Below are 22606 nucleotides of genomic sequence, written 5' to 3'. Positions count from 1 at the left end.
GCGAGAGACAAGGACAAGAGCTTTTCTAAGGACTCTTTTGTTCTTCCTTGTAAAACTAAGGTTATAAAGGCTTTCAAAAGAGGAGTTTTTTCCCGCCATTTGGCCCGGTGTAGACAAGGCCAAATGGCAGAAAAACCTCTTCTGAGAAAAAAAATTGAAGGTGGTATGCAAATGCAAGCACTATTTGCACATCTCTTCTGAAACACTCCCTCTCCTCCCCTACAGTGTAGCTATACCCTCAGAGGGTTCCTACTTCCCCTTTCCTCTCGGTTTTCTCAGGAACAGATCTAGGAGGCTTTTTCCCTGCCACACGCTTCACAGTGTCACCAACCTCTTCCTGGCTTTAAAGATGCATTGTCCGTCCCCTCACAGGGGAGCTTCCTTCATTAGTGCCTCCCCTGTCTGCAGCTTACTTGGCTTTCAGCACCAGTGTGGGGAGTGCACCCCACCGCCAGCCTTAGGGTACGTCTACACTAGCAAGTTTTGTTGACAGCACTCAGGTTGACACCCAAAAGTGGACAAAACAAAAATCACCGGAGTGTGTTCACACCTGCTCCCTCTGTAGACAGATCATGTCCATACTGGGGCACCATCAACACCGTGAGCGACGCGCTGCGGGTGAGTATCCCACAGTGCAGTGTTGTGGGAAGGCAGAGCTGATCCCTGTACATCTTGGGATTCCCTCAGCGTTCTCCAGCCTCTTCAGCTGCAGCATCACAAGTAGCATCATGAGTAGCTCTGTAGGCTCTCTGTGCTGAGGAATGCCAGAGCAACACCACAGCCTGTCCCTGTCCTCCCCCTGCAGCAGCTGTCTGCCTGCTGCTGTGTTCCTCGCAGGGCAGAACAGGAGCAGTCCAATGATTTGCTCTTTGTTTGTTCCCCAAACAGAGCGGCTTCCTCAGCTGTCAGACACTTCTTGCAGCTTTGAGCAGGGCAGCAGAGATCAAAGACTGAGTACAGCCATCAGGCTGGGCATTGTGGGATACCGGCAGAAGCCAATTCTGTCAAGAAAACAGCAATGTCTGCACTGGCTTTCTGTCAACAATAGAGGGGAAAAGAAAAAGGTATCTCACGGGGAGGGAGAGGAGTTTTCTGTTGCTGAAACATTGCAGCGTGTACATTCTCAGTGTTGTCACCAAAAGGCAGTTTTTGGCAACAAACCTCAGAATGTAGATGTGCTCTTAATAAAAGTTCCTAAAAACGAAGGAGGGAAAGTGGATCAGCTCTTCTTCCCACTAATGCAAACTGACAAGGAAGGGAGGCCCGTGTTTTGTTCGGCGATTAGTTGAAAGAAATCAACAGGCAAACTCAGTGTCAACTTACAAATTGTGGCCAAGATTTTCAAGTGATGAGCAGTTTTTGAGTGTCCAACCTGGGACATCTTCAGAGGGCCCAGCTCTCAGGGGGCTGCATGCTCTGCACAGTCTGAAAAAGAACTGAATGCCCAAGACACCCAAAACCACTAGTCACACCTGGCAATCTTGACCTCTGTTTTGTAAGCCAACGTGCCCTTCAGTGTGGTAGTGAAAAACACCTTCAATCATTACAATGATCCATTTAAACCATTGCATTCTTTCCCCTTCTTTATGCTGTGGTGTATTTCTCTCAGCTTGGGCCATTGAAAATAAAAATCAAGTGAGAGTCATTCTTGTTTATAAGCCTGTTTGGGTGGCAATTAGTGCCGGGGGATGTGTATTCCCTCAGGCTCTGATCTGGTGAATGGTTAGGAGGAAGGATGGAACTCAGTAGATTTTGGTTGAGTTCCGGGTTCTGCCCCAAGCTGTCTGTGTGAACTTGGGCATGTTGGTCAGTCTCTCCGTGCCTTAGTTCCCAGTCTTTAAAAAGGGGTTACTGGCATTTCTCATGGAGGATGAAAAGATCAAAGATCAGGAGACACTCAGATCCTGCAAAGTGAGCACGTTCGTAACTTTACACAAGCGAGGAGAACTCTATTCCACTGTGTAAATACTGCAGGATCAAAGGCTTCTGCAACATACTTTAAATGCCAATAAAGACAGAACATTTGTGGGAGCATTTTTACTGGGTTTGGCTTTGGGAGGAGATCGCCGTCCCAAACGCTGAATGGTGAGGATAAATGGGAACGAGAAGAGCCGCGACAATGTGGAAAAAACATTTATTTTCCAGACTAGTGCCTGGAAACATGACCTGAAATGTGGGATAGAGGGGATTCGACAAAGCTCATTAGGCTATAGCATTAACCGCCCTCAGCTGCTGTCTCGTATTTTAAGTCTTACACCTTAAACATCCCAGTCTGGGCTCTAATCTTTGTTGCTGCTGCTGGAAGGTACAAAACAGCTTTTCATGGGAAGACAGGCAATTGCAGAAACCTCAGAGAGCACAACCCAGTCTGAGTATCACTTCTGGGCCCATCTCTGCCTAGCGGGAGGAGTCTGCTTTCCATATGTTACAGCCCGATTCAGTCCCCACTGTCTCTGTCCTGGGTTGGCCTGGACCCCTAGAAAGGAGATAAATAGCCTAGCAGGCAGCCAAATGACTGCAGTTATCCAGCAGGTACTCGGAGCCCCTCAAACCCGCACCAGCTCTGCATCATGTTGGCCAGCCAAATCTACCCAGCAACAAGACAATAAGCCAGCTCATGACCCAATCTCCCTGCATCAGCAAATCAGCGTTGGATTCCCCATCCTCTCTAGCTATGTGGGGCCCCAGAAACCCTCCGGGCAGCCCTGCCAAAGGGACAGCGAGATCATAGCTCTTCCCTGCTACAGATCTTCTGGAGCTCTTGGTAAACTTTCATCCATTCTTACAACTCCATGATGCATCTTGGAGATGGGAAAATGGCAGCAGAGAGGTTAAAGGACTTGGCCCATGGTCTTGGAAGGAATCAGCATCTGCATAAGGAATAGAAGACTCCGATTCCTCGATTTCAGTCCTGTGCTTAGTCTCCAGAGGGGAGGAGCCTAGGAATCTCTCTGAATCCTTCCCCAGCCTTCTCACGCCACTTAGGGAATCTGCCTTTTCCAAGTCAAACCTTGGCCTTTGATAGTCAGCCTTAGTTCTTCTTAATGGAAAAACAGTCTTGACTTCTGGCAAACTGTGACACACTTGATTATTTTTCCTAAATGGCAGGAAAGGCTGGGCTGACTGATTTCCTCAAACCACTCTGAGAAAGCATATGGAGCAGGGGTCGGTAACCTATGGCATATGAGCCATATATGGCTCTCTTAGGAACCACATATGGCTCACAGCTTGAGCCCAGCCTCCCCTTTGCACCTCCCCACAATGGGGAGCCCACACTGGCGATCCAGCCTCGTGCCCCTCATAAAATTGGAACCAGCGTCGACTTCCTGTGCAGGGTGGAGAAAGCCCCGAGCCTCGCCGCGCAATCGGGGCAGAGTCAGGGCCACAAATGGCTCCATGTGCCCACTTGTGCTTCCTTTCCTCCTCCCAAACAAAGCAGCGCACAGACACTTTGCCTGGAGTCTTTTCCTGCTGCTCCATTGGCCAGAATCTGACCAACGGAGCAGTGGGAAGCCATTCCTGGGACAGGAAGCCTGAGAGCAGCGCAGGGCGTAAAAGCCAACCTGGCCACCATCTTGCCCACGAAGGACCCATTGCTGCAATAGCCTTTCCCCAATGTTCTGCCACTGCTCCGCCCCCGCCTGGCGCCGCCTGTGTGCACCATGCACTTGCACCTGCTGGAGTCTGTCGTCGGGCTGAGCACCTTCTTCCTGTCCTTCCTGGTGCCAGCCAGCCGGATCCTGGCCAGCCCGGAGAGCTACAAGAAGCGCAACTGAGCGGGCTGATTCCCATCTGCGCCTGGACCCTCCAGTCAGACTCCCTGCGCCCCTGGCAAGGCGCAGCCTCCATTCCACACTCAGCCCTGGGGCTGCTAACTTATTCTGTGACCTGTGAGGAGCAGTGGCTGGCTGCCATGTGGGAGTGACTTGTGTCTGTTACAATTATTATACCCTGCTACAGACGCCGGGGGAAAAAAAGTTAAATGCCGCCCAGACCCTGCACTCCCTGCCCATGCCTGCACCGAGAACCTGCCCCCTCCCTCCTGGTCAGACACCCTACCCTCAGCCCGCTCCTGCCCCCTCCTTCCTGGCCAGACACCCTACCCCCAGCCTGCTCCTGCTCCCTTCCCCCTGGCCAGACCCTGCACCCCCAACCTTCTTCCACTTACTGGCTGCTGTGCACTGTCCTGTGCACTGGGCCCCTCATTTTTGGCTCCACCCCAGAGTCTGGGGGGGCCCACAAAATCCACTAATCCTGGAACTCCAGAAGAGTTAATCTGGCCTGAGGCCTTGAACCTCAGTCCTCCATGCTCTTCCCTTTCCCTATGGGGTTGGAGCACCAGGGGAGTGAGGTGTCTCAGTTGGGGGCCACATCAGTGAGGGTTGGGTTTTTTTGGAAGGGGTTTATTTTTTGTTTCTCACTTGTGTGGTCCCCAACTGATTTTTCTGTGGGGCAGTGGCCCCTGACCCAAAAGAGGTTCCCCACCCCTGCCATAAATAAAGACAATGTTGAAGCCTTTTGTATTGGGCATATTTTACTTTATTTAAAAATGAAGCCTGGCCAACAAGCCCCCAATTGGGGCCCAGCCCCCATCTGGCCACAGCATCATAACACTTCTGCACCTCCCCACACCCCAGCCCTGAGTCCATCATACACCCAACCCCCCTGCCCTGAGCTCCTCATACCCCCACATCCCCATACTCCTGCACCCCCACATTCTCAGCCCAATGACATAAGATTGACAGAAGACTGCGTGAATGCCTGCATAAAGCTGGATTTGACCAGTTATGGTGTAAACATCAAAGAAATGCGTGAAAAGATGAAGTCCCATTAAATAAAGTCTGTGAGTACAATGTTTCATTTATACTATTATTAATCACCATGTCAATCATCAACAGTATTAAGTAGTATATTTTCAGTCATGCATTCTTATACAGCTCTTTGTTGACCACTTGTTCTGAATTTTGATGTAGTTTGGTTCTTTGGTTTGAAAAGGTTGTCGCCCCCTGATATAGAGGATCTTCCTATTTTAAAGCACCACCAAAAGAAGGGAATGAGCGAAAATGGTATTGAATGCGGTGCGGTTCAAATTTTCAATACAAACCTACCAAATATAATAGACTGGAAAGTGATGAAAATCTCACCTCAACATTTCTTATTTAAGACTGAACCAATGGCAGGAAATTATTTTTACCATTCTCTGGAACCCACCTATAAAAAGATATTCACAGCTTGAAAGTGGGGTCCATGCCAAATTCCATCTCTAGTCAGGGGCAACATAAATAGTTTCAGATTATGCACAAGAGCTTGGAAGGAAATTTTCTTTGAGAAACAAGGCTGAAGAAACAAAAAATGAAAAGAAAACAGAAGATTTTTTTTTAATTTCCTGCAAGGCAGAAAGATTTTTTTGCAGCAGCTAAGCAACTTGAAGGTTGATAATTGTATTCACACTACAAACAGTTCCCCATTTTCACAGGCCTAGAAGTGATCCAAGATACCTTCATCTAGTGCACAACACTTAAAAAATAAAGTCAGAGATCCACCGAGTGTGATCTTTTGTGTACACAAACAAAGTCCAGTGTTGATGCTTTTGAGAAGTTACATGAGAAACAGTCCCCAAACCAGCACAAACATACGTCTGACATAAAGGACAGTTTTGTTTTTCCTTTTATACAATGCAGTTGTTGCTGTTGTTGCAACAGAGCATACTTCTAGAAATGTCCTTTAATATTTAGTACAATATTGGATTTAAGTACAGTCTGTGAAATCATTAACTGTCGTCAGAAAGTTGTAAGTGCAGCTGTCACAATACAGTGATAGGAAAGACGCAGACAGTATTGTACTTTGAAGATGGTAACGCTTATTTTAAATTACAAGACGCCCAGCACTCTTGATGTTATTCTTCCCCTAGCCCTTCAGACCAATTAGGGAGCAAAATTCTGATTTAGGGCCTGATTCGAAGTCCATTAAAATTAACAGAAAGATTCCTCTTGGCATTAATTGGCTTTGGATCATGTGCTGAAAGGGACAGTGACAAGTTCAAAGACATCAGATGATGGTTTTTTAAAGAAAGAAGTTTCCTTGCCCATCTTAATCACACCTTAGGGTAGGTTTAGACTTATTGGGAGACTGATACTGTGGTGATTGATCCTCCAAGGATGGATTTAGCAGCTCTAGTAAAGATCCACTAAATTGAAGGCTAATTGCGCTCTCTAATTGCGTAAGATAAGTTGACTGGAGAGTTTCTGCCATTGGCCCCCGCAGTGGAGACCCTGTGGCAAATCAACCTAAGATGCATTATTCAAGTAGATGCAGACATGTATCTTAGGTCGAATTTGCCTCTAGACCTGCCCTCAAGAATTTTGAAAAGTCCATGGTGGAGTTTTCTGATGATCCTAGCAGTTAGCTAACCATCCCCACTGAAATCCACTACAGAACTGCCACCACATTCAATGGGAGCTGAATCAGGCCAACAGGAAATTCTTCTGAAAACCCAACTGTAAATGTACTTGACGCTGTTAGATGCGGATTGTTGGCTTTCAACATTTGTCCAAGCCTAGATAAAACAAAAAACAAAACAAAACAAAAACCAAGGCTCAATGTCATTTTTTTTTAAATAGAAGAATTTGACCATATTCTGCCACTCTCCTGGTCAGTAGCAACACTTCATAAGCTGCCCCATTGCACTGAATGGGATTATTTCAAGCATCAAGTACAACTCAGAGGCAACACACGTGGGGGGAGGGAGAAAAAGAAGGGGGCACTGCTGAAGCCGGCTGCCCTCACTGCACCCATGGCTGACCTTAGGTTTTTGGGGCCCTACCTAGTACTATTAAAAACTGGTGCCCAATGGTGAAACCGTTTTTTAGAGAGGTGATTTTACAATCTTCAGCAACACACTAATGAAATACTTTTAAAGCAGATTTTAAACTAAGGTCCTGTCAACTCACACAGTAAATTTAGAAACAGTCTGTACCTGGGGTTGGCAAATTCCTGTGCAATAGTTTTGTTATCTCTTGAATGGCTCTTTTACAGGTTCCATATTCTGCTAATAGCTCTGGCAGGCCTTGCCACTTTTAAGTGAACTAGATCCTCTCTAGAGAAAGCAGAACCGCAGAACAGGGATAGGGAGAAGAGTGTGGACATTAAGACCCAGGGGTACTCCTAATTTTGGGGTGCCCTATGTGGCTGCATATTCTGCGAATGGGTACGGATGACTCTGACTATCAGGTCTCTGGTACCACTTCTTATGAGATAGGGGGTAGAAAATGGCCATTCAGAGTTGTTTTCACTTAGCTCAATGCAGCAAATCCAGAGAGGGCAGTGTTTGTTTATTAGAAAATTTGTTTTCTTGAGAATAAAATATAATTCTTATAGAATCATATAATTGGAAAGAACCTTTGAGAGGTCATCAAGTCTAGTATCCTATACTCACGGCTGGACCAAGCACCATCCCTGACAGGTATTTATCTAACCTACTTTTAAAAATCTCCAATCATGGAGATTCCACAACCTCCCTAGGCAATTTATTCCAGTACTAAGCACCTTGAAAGGAAGTTCTCCAATTTCTCCACATCTTTCCTTAAATGTGGTGCCCAGAACTGAACACAATATTTCAGGTGAGGCCTGATCAGCACAGAGTAGAGCGGAAGAACGACTTCTCGTGTCTTGCTTACTGCACTCCAGTTAATGCATTCCACAATGATGTTTGCTTTTTTTGCAACAGTGTCACACTGTTGAATCATATTTAGATTGTGGTCCACGATGACCCCCTAGATCCTTTTCTGCAGTACTCCTTCCTAGACAGTCACTTCCCATTCGGTAGGTGTGAAACGGATTGTTTCTTCTTCAGTGGATGACTTTGCATTTGTCCTTGTTGAATTTCATCCTATTTACCTCAGACCATTTCTTGGAACCTACATCTTAGTTTTGACAAAGCTTATTTTACAACTAATCTACATTTGGGGGCTGAATGTGACCCAAGATGGTACCTTTGCCTGGGAAAGATCAACGTTGTAATAAATCCAACTGAGGAAGCATTCTGATATAGCAAGTCTGTGACATAAGAATTTCCTGGGACACTAGGGAGTTACTACTAAATAATATACATTCCTGTAATCACGGCACACGCACAAGGATTCAAAGCTAACTTTAATCCTTTGCCATTTCTTTGCTGATGAACACATTTAAGAAAAATCTCCTATTTTATCCATGGCTTTTTAGGTGTCAGAAAAGAGGATACTAGTTTGCAGCATAATGGCGTAGCACAAACCTACATACGCACCCAGACAAACGCTTCGAGCTTCATTGGATGATGTGTCTTCCCAGATCAGCTGGTTGGAAAACATAATCCAGTCGGAGTAACACTGACCCCAGGATTAATGCTATTATTCGCACATTCATATTAATGTTCAATGGAATACAAAGGTTCTATTTGAATACATTTTTTCTGCCAGAACGAGAAAAACAAATTTCCTCTCCTCTGCTTTATTAGTTGTATTTTATTTTATTTTATTACAGTTCAGTTGGAATATTGGACACCTGCCTTTGGCATTATGGGTAAAAAGCTCAAGAGTCTCTGGAATTATAGATGCAAAAAAAAAAAAAAAGTAGCTTGATGGCAGAAGAGTGTCTCTTAGAGGTCAAAACCCCTTGCTACAACCACATTTTCTTCAGTTAATGTTCACTACGTTATCTCTAAGGCACACGCTCCATCTCTGGGAATTAGTCACCTCTAGACTCCTTCCTCCTGCCCAAATCCAAGTCCCTTGTCACACCCAAGAGGCTTGGTTCTGAGAGTACATTGTCTCAACGAGCTTCCCCCCCAACCAACAGCCCTGCAGGAGAGCCATTGGCAGTGCCCGATCCCTCTGGATCCCTCTTTGGGTAAAGTGCGAGAGTATTGCTTTCCACAGTCTGCCGGGGGACGAGAAGGACCGTGCCGCAGCTTCTCCTCCCAGCGCTGCGTAAGGCTGCGAATCAGACGCCGCAGGGCACGCAGCAGGAGTGGGATATCTTTTGAAACGTCTGCACGGGAAAGCACTCCGCCTCAGTTCTGGTTTCATAGCCCCTCCTGCCAGCATGCCACCTTGCACCGCCCATGCTGGGGAAGGAGCAGGGGACAAGGGGGATGTTTCCCTGCAAGCTCGGTGGTCCAGTCACTGCGGGGAGAGCGTTTCCCCCACGAGTTCTGCCTGGGATTCACGTTCCCCATTTCGGGACAGGTTCACAGTCAGACACACATGCCGGATGGGTCATGAGTCTCAACTACACGGACACACAAAGGGAGGAAGGGAGGTCGGAGGGAGCCAAGGGGAGAGTGCCTGTCCTCAGACGAAGATCTGAATCCTGTCCCGGATAGCCTGCCTGCATATGGGGCAGACTGTCAGGGCTGCGCTGCACTCCAGACAGGAGCCATGGCCACACTGGAAGACCAGTTTGATTTGGTTGTCGATACAGATAGGGCAGGTGATGCGCTCCTCCATCTGGCGGTAGCGGTTCTGCAGCTCCTCCACAAGCTTCTGCTGCTCTGTGGACTCGGCACAGGGGCTGCATTCCACCTCCGTGCTGTCTGTGGGGGACAGGAAGCAGGTTAGTCGCGGGATACGCCGCTCATTTCCTTCCCATGCAGGCCCTGTTCCTGGCAGCACTCATGAGCTCAGTCTAGACCATTTTTATTGAACCAAATCCCCGTTGTCAGAGAGAAGAATTCTCTCTTCGGTCTCCTTTGCCTTGTTGCTGTGCTCTGAAGAGCGGGTGGGGCCTTAGGGGTCGTGTAACCCATTCTCTAAGACGTGCATCTCCCTCGTCATTTCAGAAGCAGCAGTCACTGCCCAAAAGAGGAGGAGAGTGCCTTGCTAGCTAGGAGCGGGGGCACGCTGCCCCTTAGCAACTGCTCTGCGACTTTCCAGCCAACGAGTCGTCCAGAAGCACCTTAGAGACTAACACAAATATAGATGGCCATGAGCCTCCATGGTCTGCAACTTGTTGGGGCGCTGCACTGCCATTGGTACCCGGAGCTGAAATTCCTGCCTGCAGCCCCGGTCCAACTCTCTGCTCTAGATTTTCAGGTTGTAGGTGCCACGCCATGAGAGCTGGCAGAGAGCATTTTGGTTTCCTGCATGACACAAGCCATGTGCAAAGTTCCACTGAGGGAGAGCGTGTGCAGATCATAGAATCCTAGAATAATAGGACTGGAAGGGACCTCGAGAGGTCATCGAGTCCAGCCCCCCGCCCTCAAGGCAGGACCAAGCTCCATCTACACCATCCCTGACAGATGTCTATCTAACCTGTTCTTAAATATCTCCAGAGAGGGAGATTCCACCACCTCCCTTGGCAATTTATTCCAATATTTGACCACCCTGACACTTAGGAATTTTTTCCTAATGTCCAATCTAAACCTCCCCTGCTGCACTTTAAGCCCATTACTCCTTGTCCTGTCCTCAGTAACCAAGAGGAACAAATTTTCTCCTTCCTCCTTGTGACACCAGATACTTGGTTCTAATTCAGAGGAGAGGAAAGAGCTTCATGTACTGGACAAATTCTAGCTGGGATAAGTAAAGTTAATCTGATTTCTACTGGACACTACATTATTCACATTCTTTTCCTAAACAACAGGGTAAAGGATCTGTGGACTTTTCAACAAATGGCCTGATTCACCCCAGAGGTGGCTGCATTCCAGTGGTGGGGGAAGTCATCACATCCACTTTGTTTGGAAGGAATTTTGGGATGATGTTAGGGATAAATGCTGACAGTGGCTTGGCCCACTCCCGGCTGACACATCCTGCCGAAATGCTCAAAATCCTGACCACGTCCATAAATCTCTCATTTTCCTGTACTCTCTATGGCTGAAGAGTGCAGCAGGAGGAGGGCATTCACAGACTCAGAGTCATAGAATTGGAAGCAGGAGCAGACTGGCAATCAGAATAGGCCTGGGAATGGCCCTCCCCATGACGTCACCCTTGTGTGCGTGCCCCTCAAGTCCCGCCCTCTTTCCCTGCGTCTCGTCCGGAACACAGCACAAGCGATGGGTCAGGCTCCGTGCGCCGCACACAGCAGGGATGCAGAGCCGCTCGGAGTGAGGGGCAACGGTGGCCCGTCACGGGTGGATACAACAGCCCAGTGGGAAATTCCTGGTATCCCACCGGGCCAGTCCGCCCCTGACCAGAAGGGACCTCAAGAGGCCATCGAGTCCAGTCCTCTGCCCTCACAGCAGGACTGAGCATGGTCTAGGACCAATTCTTGCCTATAGATGCTCCTGGGTGGATTTCTGCCCTGGCCAGCTACGTACAACTATCCACGTGACGGATTCGTGGCTCCTCTATGTTGCTGTCTAGGCAGCCAGTTGGCATCGGGCCCATTTGCAAGACCGTAGGCTGGTGCCAACCAAGTCCCCAGGAGCGTGTTTGCCCTCAGTGACCTCTGCCAGAGGGGCACAGAAACACCCACTCTCCAATGTCGCCAGCTGCAGTGCTGGGAAAAAAGGACATGGGTGAACTGCTGCTCCATGGCAGAGGCAGTATAGCCTGTGTGGGAGACTGAATTATGGGGAACTCCCTGAACACCCCTGCAGAGATCCAGGCTAAGGTAGGAGAGAAACTCCAACAAAGCAATCAAACCCAACTGCCCTGTGACTAACTCCAGCCTCACTGACTTGGCTCCCACAAGCTAAGGCCAGACTACACCCGAAGGTCGGCTTAAAGTATGCAACTCCAGCTTGGCGATGTTAAAGACTAGTTGACTATCCGATAAGAAAATGCTTATCGGATAGTCAGTTGACTAGTCGATTCCTCCCCCCCTTGTTGCCTCTATCGGATAGAGGCAGCAAAGGGGGGGAGGAGAAGAGGGGGTACTTGAAAGTAGCAGCACTGCACAGTATTTCTGGGGAAATGCCGTGTGGAACCCAGTCAGTTGGGGACTCCCCAGCTGATCCTGGGTTCCACGGAAATGCCACGCTGGAGCCCAGGATCAGCTGGGGAGTCCCCAGCTGACGCCAGGCTCCATGCGCTGCACAGCTGATCCCGGGATCAGCTGTGCGGCGCTGCCCCTTTGAAAGCTGAGGTGGCGTTCAAAGGGGGCAGCCCCGCACACCTGAGCTGGGGATCTGCTGTGTGGCGCTGCATGCGTGGAGCCCGGGGTCAGCTGGGGAGTCCCGAGCTGACCCCGGCTCCAGCGTGGCATTTCCAAGTGGCAGCGCAGCATAGAGCCCAGAGTCAGCAGGGGACTCTCCCCCGCTGACTCTGGGCTCCATGCTGCGCTGCCACTTGGAAATACACAAGAGCCCATGCTGGGGACTTCTGTGCATTTCAAAGCTGGCACCCATGTGCAGCCCGGAGTCAGCAGGACTCTTGTACATTTCAAAGGAGGAATGTGGCAGTGCCTATCAACCAGTCGAGTAGTCGATGGAAATTCCATCAACTACTCAACTAGTCAATTAATCGCAATTTAGCATCCTTACTCCAGCTATGTAAATAACGTAGCTGGAGTCGACGTACCTGAAGCCGAGCTTGGCACCGTCTCCACTGCGGGAGGTTGACAGGAGAAATGCTCCCTTCAGCTTCGTGAGGAGTGCTGGTGCTGACGGGGGCGCCTTCAGCGTTTGATTTAGCGGGTCTTTGCTAGACCCGCTAAATCGAATGCCAGAAGATCGATCTCTGCAGCAATGATCTACCCGCCATTGGAGACATACCTAATTTAGGTTACAATGCCTTTAAAGCCCAAGGACACAGCCAGGCTCCTGCATGTTACAAGCTTTCCTTGACGACAAATTTCCACTGTGAAGTCACTGCTGGGGCAAGGGATGAACCTGGAGACAGAAGTCTGCTATCATTTCATAGCACAGGCAGTGGCAAAGCAAAAAAAACCCCTTTGCCCTGCCAGCAGGGCCCCTCTGCTAACCTGTAACAGCTGCCTCGAAAGAGGAAAGACAATTCACCCACAGCTTCTTTGTTACACTAGCTCTGGGACTAAAAACATCCTCCTAATTGCACTGAAATCAGCCGCTATCTGTCAGGCTGTAGCCTAAACAAACCTTCAGAGAGGCCCTTTCTATTCAAAGCCGCGGACCAGAGCAAACGTACCTTGCTTGAGTTTTTTGGTTATTGTCACTTGACACTTGATGCACTTCTTCATCCTCCGGGAGCATTCTGTCGAGAGCAGGAGAAGGAGAGAGATTTCAGGTCAACATAGTGGTGCTGGAATGAGCCCCAAAGCCAAGAGGACACACAAGGGCATCACATTTTGAAAGTGTTCAAGAATCGCCTGGTCCGGAAGAGACTGTCTGCATGGACCAGAGAACACCGGCTTCTTCTTGAGCACCATGAGGGTGCATTCGCTTCAGCTGCCCCTTCCCTTCACACGCCACAGCCTCACTGCTCAGCAGTCGTGTTACCACAAGGGCCAGTCTAACCCTCCCTCCCCGGACTCAAATCACCCCACAGTAGCATCCTCTAGACTTATGGGCACGGAGGAGGCTCCCGCACTTGTTTTGAAACAAACGCTGTGGCCAGCCTGAGGGCCCCAGCAGAGATAATGGACTTGCTGATCAGTTTGGTGAGACCGTAGATATAATTCTAAGGGACACAGAAGACTAAATCCCAAGGGGGTGGGGAGCAGTGGTGCTGGAGAAAGCATTGCTGGAGGGACCTGGCCTGCGCTCTCCCTTCTAAGCCACCTCAGGTTCCAATCAAGCAGGACAAAGGGAGCCTGCGACCAGGCCCGAGGGCGTCACGTGTAAAAGGCCATTGCAGGCTAGAACTGGGGTTGTTCCCGTGAGCAGCACGCAACCCTCCCACCCCCACCCAGTGGGATGGGGAGGTGGAGAGAGCAGCGGTCAAAGAAGCAACAGGCGCGACCTACCTTCACACACGATACTGTGCTGGCACGGGATGAAGTGAATGAGCAGCGCCAGCTCGGAGCAGACCAGGCACTCGGAAGGGGCCGCCAGGCTGGCCACGCTGAGGTTGGTCATGGTGTTGGGGGTGGTGTGCACTCTGCGCAGGCTGCAGGTCACCACCGAGCTGTCTGAAGGAACCTGCTCCTCCCTGAAACCGCCACAGAGAATTAGCGCCCTCGCCGGCTGGAGCAGCACCCCGCACGCAGACGGCAGCTCTCCCCGACGACCTTACCTCACCAGGCTGCCGTGGGCAAATGCTCCAGAGCCAGACAACAGGCCTGCCCTGCAGCTGGCGCATGCCTATGAAGTTCCATTGACTTTGGCAGAGCTCCCCCTGTTTACACCAGCTAAGGAGTGAGCCCGAATGCATGAAAGCGAGGGGAAGTGACACGGGCAGGACATGGCTGTTCTTTTGGCTAAGGGCAGCAGGGCCCTGCACTGAGAGGGCTGTACTGGCAAAGTCAGTGGACCCGGATATTTAGAGAGCACATCACTTACACTGCTCCTGAGAGCACACGGGACAAGCCTGAACTCAAGGCCTACATCTGAACTGACCCCTGAGCCCCAGAGCGTCTGGACCCTCACCTCAGCGGTGTGACCCCGGAATCCACAACGCTCTCTGGAGCTTCCAGGAAGTTTGGATTCCACTCACAACCCAACTGCCCCGCTCCCTGGAGCTTTCCATGTCTGTCCCGAGTCTGAGCCTAACTTTGTTGAGCCCCAGGCCAAGACACCCTGGAGCTCTGAGGAAGATCCTGAGGAAAATGTCACCAACACGGCCCACCCCTGCGCCGGCAGAGAAACCAAAGGCAGGTTGGTTTTGGGAGAGATGAGGCTCGCCCTTTATTAAGTCCCCCCCTTCATCATTCTGGAGGAGCTGCCTGAGTACAAAGGACCTGTGTAAATCAGCGGATTTACTGAACTGGTAAACACCATCCATCTTTTTTGCATGCCATTAATTTAAACTTGACAGGTTGAAGATGGTATCTGCCACATGAGGAGCCGCTGCCAAGATAAACCGTATTCCAGTCCCCCGGCAGAGCATGCGGAATGGTTCGGTTAACCCCTCGGTGCCTGATGCTTTCTGTGCATTTCTCATAGCCCGTTCCCATGCCAGCAGGCTCTGTAGCGGCACGGCGGCTCTTTCCCAGCTATCCCGCACAGGTCAGCAGCGTGCGAATGAAAGGCACAACGGGAGGAACAGTCATGTTGCTGATGGAGCCTGCCCCTGTTCCGGGAGATTGCTACGTTGTCCCATTTGACGAGGATTCCTCCCTCCTTTTTGAATGCATCGAAATCAAAGCATTTTCATCATGGGCAGTTGGTGAAGGCAGGGCAGGGGGAGGAGGCAAGCCCCCAGGCCCAGCCCTGCCCATTCTGCTAGGCCCCCTGCCCCTTCTTGCCCCCTGGGGAGGTGGGGCGGCATGCTGCACACGTGCTCCTGCCTTCCAACCACGGGGAAGGGAGGGGAGCAGGCACGCGCTTGCCGCAGTCTCTCCACCCCAGAAGAAGGCGCACCATGCTATGTGGCTCAGCCAAGTCCCACCCAGCCTCGGGGGGAGGGAGAAGGTAGGGTGTGCTGTGCCACGCAGCCCAGCCTGGCCTCCCCAGCCCTGGAGCCCTGAGGGAGGGAGGAGGGCGCGCCACGCTGCCCGGCTCCTCCAACTATGGGAGGGCGGGTGCTGGGGGTAGCAACACTCTGCCCCCAGAAGGCCTACAGCAGGCTCCACCCCTTCCCAGCAGGCATTCTGGGCGGGGCTATACCTGGCAGTTTGGGAAGGCAGAGCCTTCCTCCACCCTACATACCCTACATGATTTTCATGGGGTGAAATGTTCCTGAACCTCTGACTGGGTTTTACTACACAAACATGCCTCCCCTGTTCTCTGTTTGAGACAAGCTGATCAAGCAGAGGGGAAAAAATGAGACATGTTAAAACCAAGGAACTTCACAGATTATCTTATGAATGATCCCCCAAACGCTGGGCCAACCCTTGCTCCTCTCCAGAGGTTGGGGGTGCAGGTCAGATAGAAGGCCGATGACAAACCATTTCTAGTTTCAGGGCTGAAGTGCCAAAACCCAAACAAGGCAGCTCTGCAGAGCTGGAACCAAAGGCCAAACTATTTTTGATACCCCCATAGCGAGAAGAGAATCCGATTTGCTTCTCTGTTTCATTCATCAGTTTAAAGATGGACATTGTCCAATTTCAGAGATTTCCAGAACCTGCCCTTTGCATGGCAATTGGGTTCATCCCCTTCTACTTGGATCCTGCAGCCAACAGATTAAGAGCAAAATAAAACTCAGAAATGCACTGCAAGACTGAGGTCAGCTCCTACGTTTGGACGTTCAAAGAGCAACAGGGTGAAATTCATCTTTATGCAGACAGACTGCGTGATTGGTGCACAGGTCAAATGATACCCATCCTGCAGTCTGCAACTGGCATGTTTTGACACCAAAAACTGCCTTTTGGTGACAAAACAATGAGAACATTTACACTACAATGTGACTTTTGTCATGAAAAACACCCAGTTTTGGCAACAAAAAACTTCCAGCCCTGCGAGAGACTTTTGTCTTTTCCCCTCCCTTTACTACTACATTGGCTCTTTGTCAGACTTTACTGTTTGTTTTGTTGAGAGAACTGGTTTCAGCCAGTACCCCATAATGCCTACTCTGATGGCTGTGTTCAGTGTTTTGTGATCTCTGCTGCCCTGCAGGCATGCGCCACCCCCTTTCAAAGCTCTGACAAGTGTCTCACAGTGAGTGAGCTGCTCACTTAGAGAAACAAAGAAAGAACAAATCATTTGACTGCTCCTGTTCTGCCGTGCTAGGAACACAGGAGCAGGTGGACTGCTACTGTAGTGGGAGGAACGGGGAGACTTCTGTGCTGCTTTGACATTCCTCAGCATGGAGAGCTCACAGAGGGATCGTCTCTGCCTTCCCACAACCCTGCCCTGTGGGATGCTAACCAACATTGCTTTGCTCTGTCGACAGGGTACTAGCAATGTGGCCATGAAATGTCAAAAATAGGAGGCAGAAAAACGGGTTTGACCGATTTTCACATTTAGCAACTTTTGCATGTCGACAAAACTTTCGTTGCAAACCCTCCCAGTGTCAACATAGCCTGAGATGCTAACCTGAATGGTCTCTTTATTCAGAATGATGCTGATGAATTTATCAACATATCACTAGTCTGATACATCATGCTCCTCTGTGAGCTGCAGAGGGCATCCTGGAACCCAACAAGAAATGAGAAACACATTGCCAGCAGCCAACCAGCAGGAGAGGCTCAGACCTTGTATGCATGTTGCCCAAGGGTTCTTTTGCTGGTTTAGTTTATAGCAGTTCCCCAAATGAATCAAACGACACTGACAAAAGGGCTTTTTTGCCAGCATAAATGTGTCTACAGTAGGGCATTTGGCAGCATAGCTACATGGATTAGGGACAATATAGCTGCAGAATTTAAGCACAGGCCCGACCCCCAGCCTGACATCAGGGAGATGTCAAAGACTGACAGGTCATGACAGCCCACTAGCCAGTCCTCTCAAAAGATGCTAATTCTGCAAGGCACTCATGTAAGATCAGTTCCTACTGAAATCAACGGCAGCTGAAGGTGCATCACACCGTTTAGGGCAGGCTTAGAGGGTCTCGCAGTTCTAGTGCCTACAGATTTGGGGTTAGAAAGCGGTCACATGCTGTAGCTTACCTGTATTTCTGGGAGAAGTTCTTGATGATCTGGATTATCCTCCCATCTGCAACGAGGTCCAGGGGAGACTTCCCCCTGTGGTTGGCGTAATTAATGTCTGCGCCTTCCTGCGCTAGGTAACACGCAATCGCAGCACCCACATTCAGCTCTACATTTCCGAGAAAACCTGAAGCCTTGAGCTAAGAGAGGGGGAGAAAGTCTGTGTCAAGGCTCTCAGACACTGGGCTCTGGGTCAGACCCTAGGAAGCCAGCCTTTGGGCTTGTGCTTGCAATTTGAAGTTGCAGCTGCAGGTGTAATTTTGCACCCCTTATTTGCGAACACAGATACACCAACATTGTAAGGCACATATTTAGTTTTACTACAGCAGTGCCTAGTGGTATCAGCCAAGATCGGGCCCCATTGGACTGGCTGCTGCACATTCTTGGAGTGAGAGATAATCCCTGCTCCAGAGAGAATGCTTTAATGGAGGAGACATAAAAAAGGTGAGAGAGAAAGGAAGGGTTATCACCCTCACGTTACTGGCACAGAGAGATTAAGTGACTCAACCACAGTCACACAAGGAGTTTGGGACTCAAACTCTGATCTCCTTAGTCCCAGTCCAGTGTGCTAACCAAAAGGAACTCTACCCTCTCAGTTACCCTGCCAATAACTTACATATACAATTTTTTAGCATAAAACTAATGACCAATTTAGAGCCAGGCTAAAGAGCGGGGTCTAACTGTTGGGGTTTGCGATTTGCATGCCAGGAGGAGGAGCGTGCGTGCGTTACAAGGACAAAAACACACAACAGATGATTCATTAGATTGCCAATAGCTATAAAAATTGACACACGCAAGACACCTTAGGGCTGCAGTGCTCGAATGGGACATCAGAGTAAGGGAAGGAAGCAGCATGGTCAACTCCACCCATGTCAAGATGAGGGTAAAGTACAGGGGGGGCAGGGCTGTGGTTAAGGAACAGGCCTGGAGTTCAGGACACCAGGGGGTTGTATTCCTGGCTCTGCCACCATTTCAGTTTTCATCTTGGGAAAACCCCTTCCTACACCGGGCCTCAGTTTCCCCATCTGTGAAATGTGGATAATAGCTGGTGCCAAGAAGGCTTTCTTGCTTAGATTTGTGATGATATGATGCTGTTTTTTTAAAAAAAAAAAAAACGAAACCTGATGTGCCAATTTTACAGTCTCCCCCCTCCCCAATAGCTGCTATATTTTACAACTCTGCCCACACGGACCAGCTTTGCTTTGCACTGAAGTCAGAGCGCGTCTGACAGGTCATTGAGCTCTGCTGCAGATAAGTCTACTGAGACAAGTCTGATTTGTTAAGCCAAGACGCTTAAAATATGTAAATGTCATTCAGCTCCCAGGACTCCTCTGGGTTTGGTGGTGGAGGCTTATCAGAGCTGCCTGATAAAAGAGCAAGATCGGGCTGCATCCCTTTCCCCCACCCCTGGCCCTCTTCCACTCCACCCTTGGTGATGCCCCTTGTGTCTGCGGCTTGTAATGCCAATCCATGGCCTGCCTGAAATGAGCGCCGTGGTCTCAGGCCGGGCCCCACAGAAAGGCATGCACCCTACAGAAGCCACCACTGCTATTTGCAGCCTACGTGCCGGTCACAGCACTCCGGCCAGCACCGGAGGGGTCAGGAAGATAGAACTGGGCTCATTAAGAGCTGGGCTCCGGGGCCTAGGGGAGGCTTGCACTGCCCTGCTGGCTTGGCACTAGTGTGAGACTAGAGAGGGGGTGTTATTTGACAGGGCTGCACCGTGGCAGTTTTCCAGTACGAGGGGGGAAAGAAGGACAGAACAGCCAGCTTTAATCTGTTAGAGTTCTTTGAAGGGGTTAACAAACATGCGGACAAGGGGGATCCAGTAGATATAGTATACTTGGATTTTCAGAAAGCCTTTGACAAGGTCCCTCACCAAAGGATCTTGTGTAAATTACATGGCCATGGGATAAGAGGGAAGGTCCTTTCTTGGATTGAGAACTGGTTAAAAGACAGAAAACAAAGGGTAGGAATAAATGGTAAATTTTCAGATTGGAGAGGGGTAACTAGTGGTGTACCCCAAGGGTCAGTCCTGGGACCAATCCTTTTCAACTTATTCATAAATGATCTGGAGAAAGGGGTAAGCAGCGAGGAAGTAAAGTTTGCAGACGATACAAAACTGTTTTGGATAGTCAAGACAGAAGCAGACTGTGAGGGACTCCAAGAAGATCTCACCAAACTGAGTGATTGGGCAACAAAATGGCAAATGAAAATTAATGTGGATAAGTGTAAAGTAATGCACTTCGGGAAAAATAACCCCAACTATACGTACAGTATGATGGCGGCTAATTTGGCTACGACAAATCAGGAAAGAGATCTTGGAGTTATCGTGGACAGTTCTCTGAAAACTCCCACGCAGTGTGCAGCGGCGGTCAAAAAGGCAAATAGGATGCTAGGAATTATTAAGAAAGGGATAGAAAATAAGACACAGAATATCTTACAGCCCCTGTATAAAACTATGATACGCCCACATCTGGAATACTGTGTACAGATGTGGTCTCCTCACCTCAAAATAGATATTTTGGCCTTGGAAAGGGTTCAGAAAAGGGCAACTAAAATGTTTAGGGGTTTGGAACGGGTCCCATATGAGGAGAGGTTAAACCGACTGGGACTTTTCAGTTTAGAAAAGAGGAGACTGAGGGGGGATATGATAGAGGTCTATAAAATCATGAGTGGTGTGGAGAGGGCCGATAAAGAAAAGTTATTGATTAGTTCCCTAAATAGAAGAACTAGAGGACACCAAATGAAATTAATGGGGAGCAGGTTTAAAACTAATAAAAGAAAGTTCTTCTTCACACAGCGTGTAGTCAACCTGTGGAACTCCTTGCCAGAGGAGGCTGTGAAGGCTAGGACTATAATAGAGTTTAAAGAGAAGCTAGATAATTTCATGGAGGTTAGGTCCATAAAAGGCTATTAGCCAGGGGATAAAATGGTGTCCTTGGCCTCTGTTTGTCAGAGGCTGGAGAGAGATGGCAGGAGACAAATCGCTTGATCATTGTCTTCGGTCCACCCTCTCTGGGGCACCTGGTGCTGGCCACTGTCGGTAGACAGGATACTGGGCTAGATGGACCTTTGGTCTGACCCAGTACGGCCGTTCTTATGTTCTTATGTAAAAAGGAGCGTTTTGAGGGCTAATCCAGAGCCCAGGGAAATCAATGGAAAAAACTCCCATTTCCTTTAAGGGCTTTCCATCAGACTGAGTGGGCGGAGTGGTACATTTAAGCTGAGACTGTCAAAGCCCCCGAAGGAATCTGGGGACAATCCTATTAACTGTATAGGGAACTGGGCGTCCGAGGCCATTAAGACGGCTCTGAAAGTCTCTGCCTCGTATTCGCTCCTAGTAGTCACAGCACGGCAGTTCCCAAAGCTCCTCAGGCCCTGTACAAAAGAGCCTTACTAGAGACCAGCCCCCTGCTGGAGCCACCTTGGCTCAAGTTCCCAGGCTGGTAGAATGAAGAGCGAGGGATGATTGAGAGTCTGCGCGTGTCTAGCAAACAGAGGGGGTGCGGGCACTGGGCTCTGATTACTGACTCAGCAGCCAGCCTCTGCCCTGCTGGGGGATGTGTCTGAGCATCCGGTACCACGCACTGGAGTCATCTGTTCTAGCAATCAAGGCTGGTGCCCGGGGACAGAGAAAATTAATGAACGGAAGGAAAGAGGCGCCATGAAGTGGACTTTCCAGAGCAGATGCAGGCAGTTTGGTGCACAGCGTGCAGAAGCGCATTATGCTGATTTGTTCGTTTTCTAATCATTTTTAATTGCATTTGAACTTGACGTCAGATTTTTCCTTTGTTGAATTGTCTGCGCACGGGGACAGTTCTCCTCTCAGCCAGATCGTGCGTGCTTGGTGTTTGCACACACAGCTTCCGGGGTCCATTGGCACACAAGTGTAGCTGTGTGTAAACAGGGGATGGAGCAGTTTGGCGGGAAAGCTTTATTCAGCAAGCCTTTGTAGCACAGCCGGGCTAAGCTTCCAATAGCTGACATGCACCATCCCTTTGAGGCCTAAGGAAGGAGTTTTCCTGAGTTCAGATCAAGTATGAAATTCAGCCCTGGAGCAATCACACTGAAATCAGCCGTGACACACCAAAGACAGAGCCGCGGCATTCCTAGCTTTGCAGGACAGTGGCTCTTCAGGTCTGGTTGGGGATGCCTGCAACGTTCCTCCTAGTGTGTTTGCTTCCAGTGGAGGTCCCTTCCAGTCCTATGATTCTATAAGTGGGAACTGCTGGCCCTCAGAGCATGGGCCTACAAGGTCTATAGCAAGAGATGGACCTCAGGGAAGAATTTCCTCTGCAGCTCCACCTGGCAGTGGGGAAGAGGAAGTGGGGAAAACACGTGAAACAGCCTCACTCCTGCACTCGGAACCCACCGCCCTGAACGGAGTGAAATCAACGATGGGGCCGGGAGGGATTCTGGCTCCATTGACAGTCATGAGAATGTTGCTATTGACTTTAACCGGGGCCAGAATTTTATCCTTTATAGAAAAAAATCGTAAACAACAACGAATGGTCCTGTTGTTTTAGTTACAGACTCACACCGCTACTCCCTTGATAGAGCTCAACAGGGAGTGATACTCGCTCCTGTCCTTGGGTGGAGCCTTCAACTTCCTGAAGGGAGGTTCCAAAGAGGATGGAGAGAGGCTGCTCTCAGTAGTGACGGATGGCAGAACGAGGAGCAATGGTCTCAAGTTACAGTGCGGGAGGTCTAGGTTGGAGAAAACTATTTCCCTAGGAGGGTGGGGAAGCCCTGGGATGGGTTTCCTAGGGAGGGGGTGGAATCTCCATACCTAGAGGTTTTTAAGTCCCAGATTGACAAAGCCCTGGCTGGGATGACTGAGTTGGGGTTGGTCCTGCCTTGGGCAGGGGGCTGGACTCGATGACTCCTGAGGCCTCTTCCAGCTCTATGAATCTATGATGGAGCTAAGGGGACAGAGGTGAAAACTCCCCCTTGTGTGGCTATGCTGTAG

The 22606-nt window shown here is 49.6% G+C and overlaps 1 protein-coding gene across 7 annotated transcripts in view; it reads right to left on the bottom strand.

The window, feature by feature from the left end:
* Nucleotides 1–8594: 8594 nt before the first annotated feature.
* Nucleotides 8595–22606, bottom strand: part of MIB2 (MIB E3 ubiquitin protein ligase 2) — a 144553-nt gene continuing 130541 nt past the window's right edge. For 6 of the 7 annotated variants that reach the window (XM_075906511.1, XM_075906513.1, XM_075906509.1 and 3 more), the window contains 4 exons: nucleotides 17596–17774; nucleotides 13858–14042; nucleotides 13080–13145; nucleotides 8595–9571 (listed from right to left, as the gene is read on the bottom strand). In XM_075906511.1, coding sequence (XP_075762626.1) covers nucleotides 9330–9571; nucleotides 13080–13145; nucleotides 13858–14042; nucleotides 17596–17774 — 672 coding nt within the window. In that variant the 3' untranslated portion in view covers nucleotides 8595–9329. Of the gene's footprint in view, nucleotides 9572–12688; nucleotides 12806–13079; nucleotides 13146–13857; nucleotides 14043–17595; nucleotides 17775–22606 lie in introns of all 7 variants that reach the window. The other variant, XR_012897327.1, reaches the window with a different exon arrangement.

Source organism: Pelodiscus sinensis, chromosome 23 (assembly GCF_049634645.1).
Source record: "Pelodiscus sinensis isolate JC-2024 chromosome 23, ASM4963464v1, whole genome shotgun sequence".
Classification (NCBI taxonomy): Eukaryota; Metazoa; Chordata; order Testudines; family Trionychidae; genus Pelodiscus; species Pelodiscus sinensis.
This window is presented reverse-complemented; position numbering and strand designations above follow the sequence as displayed.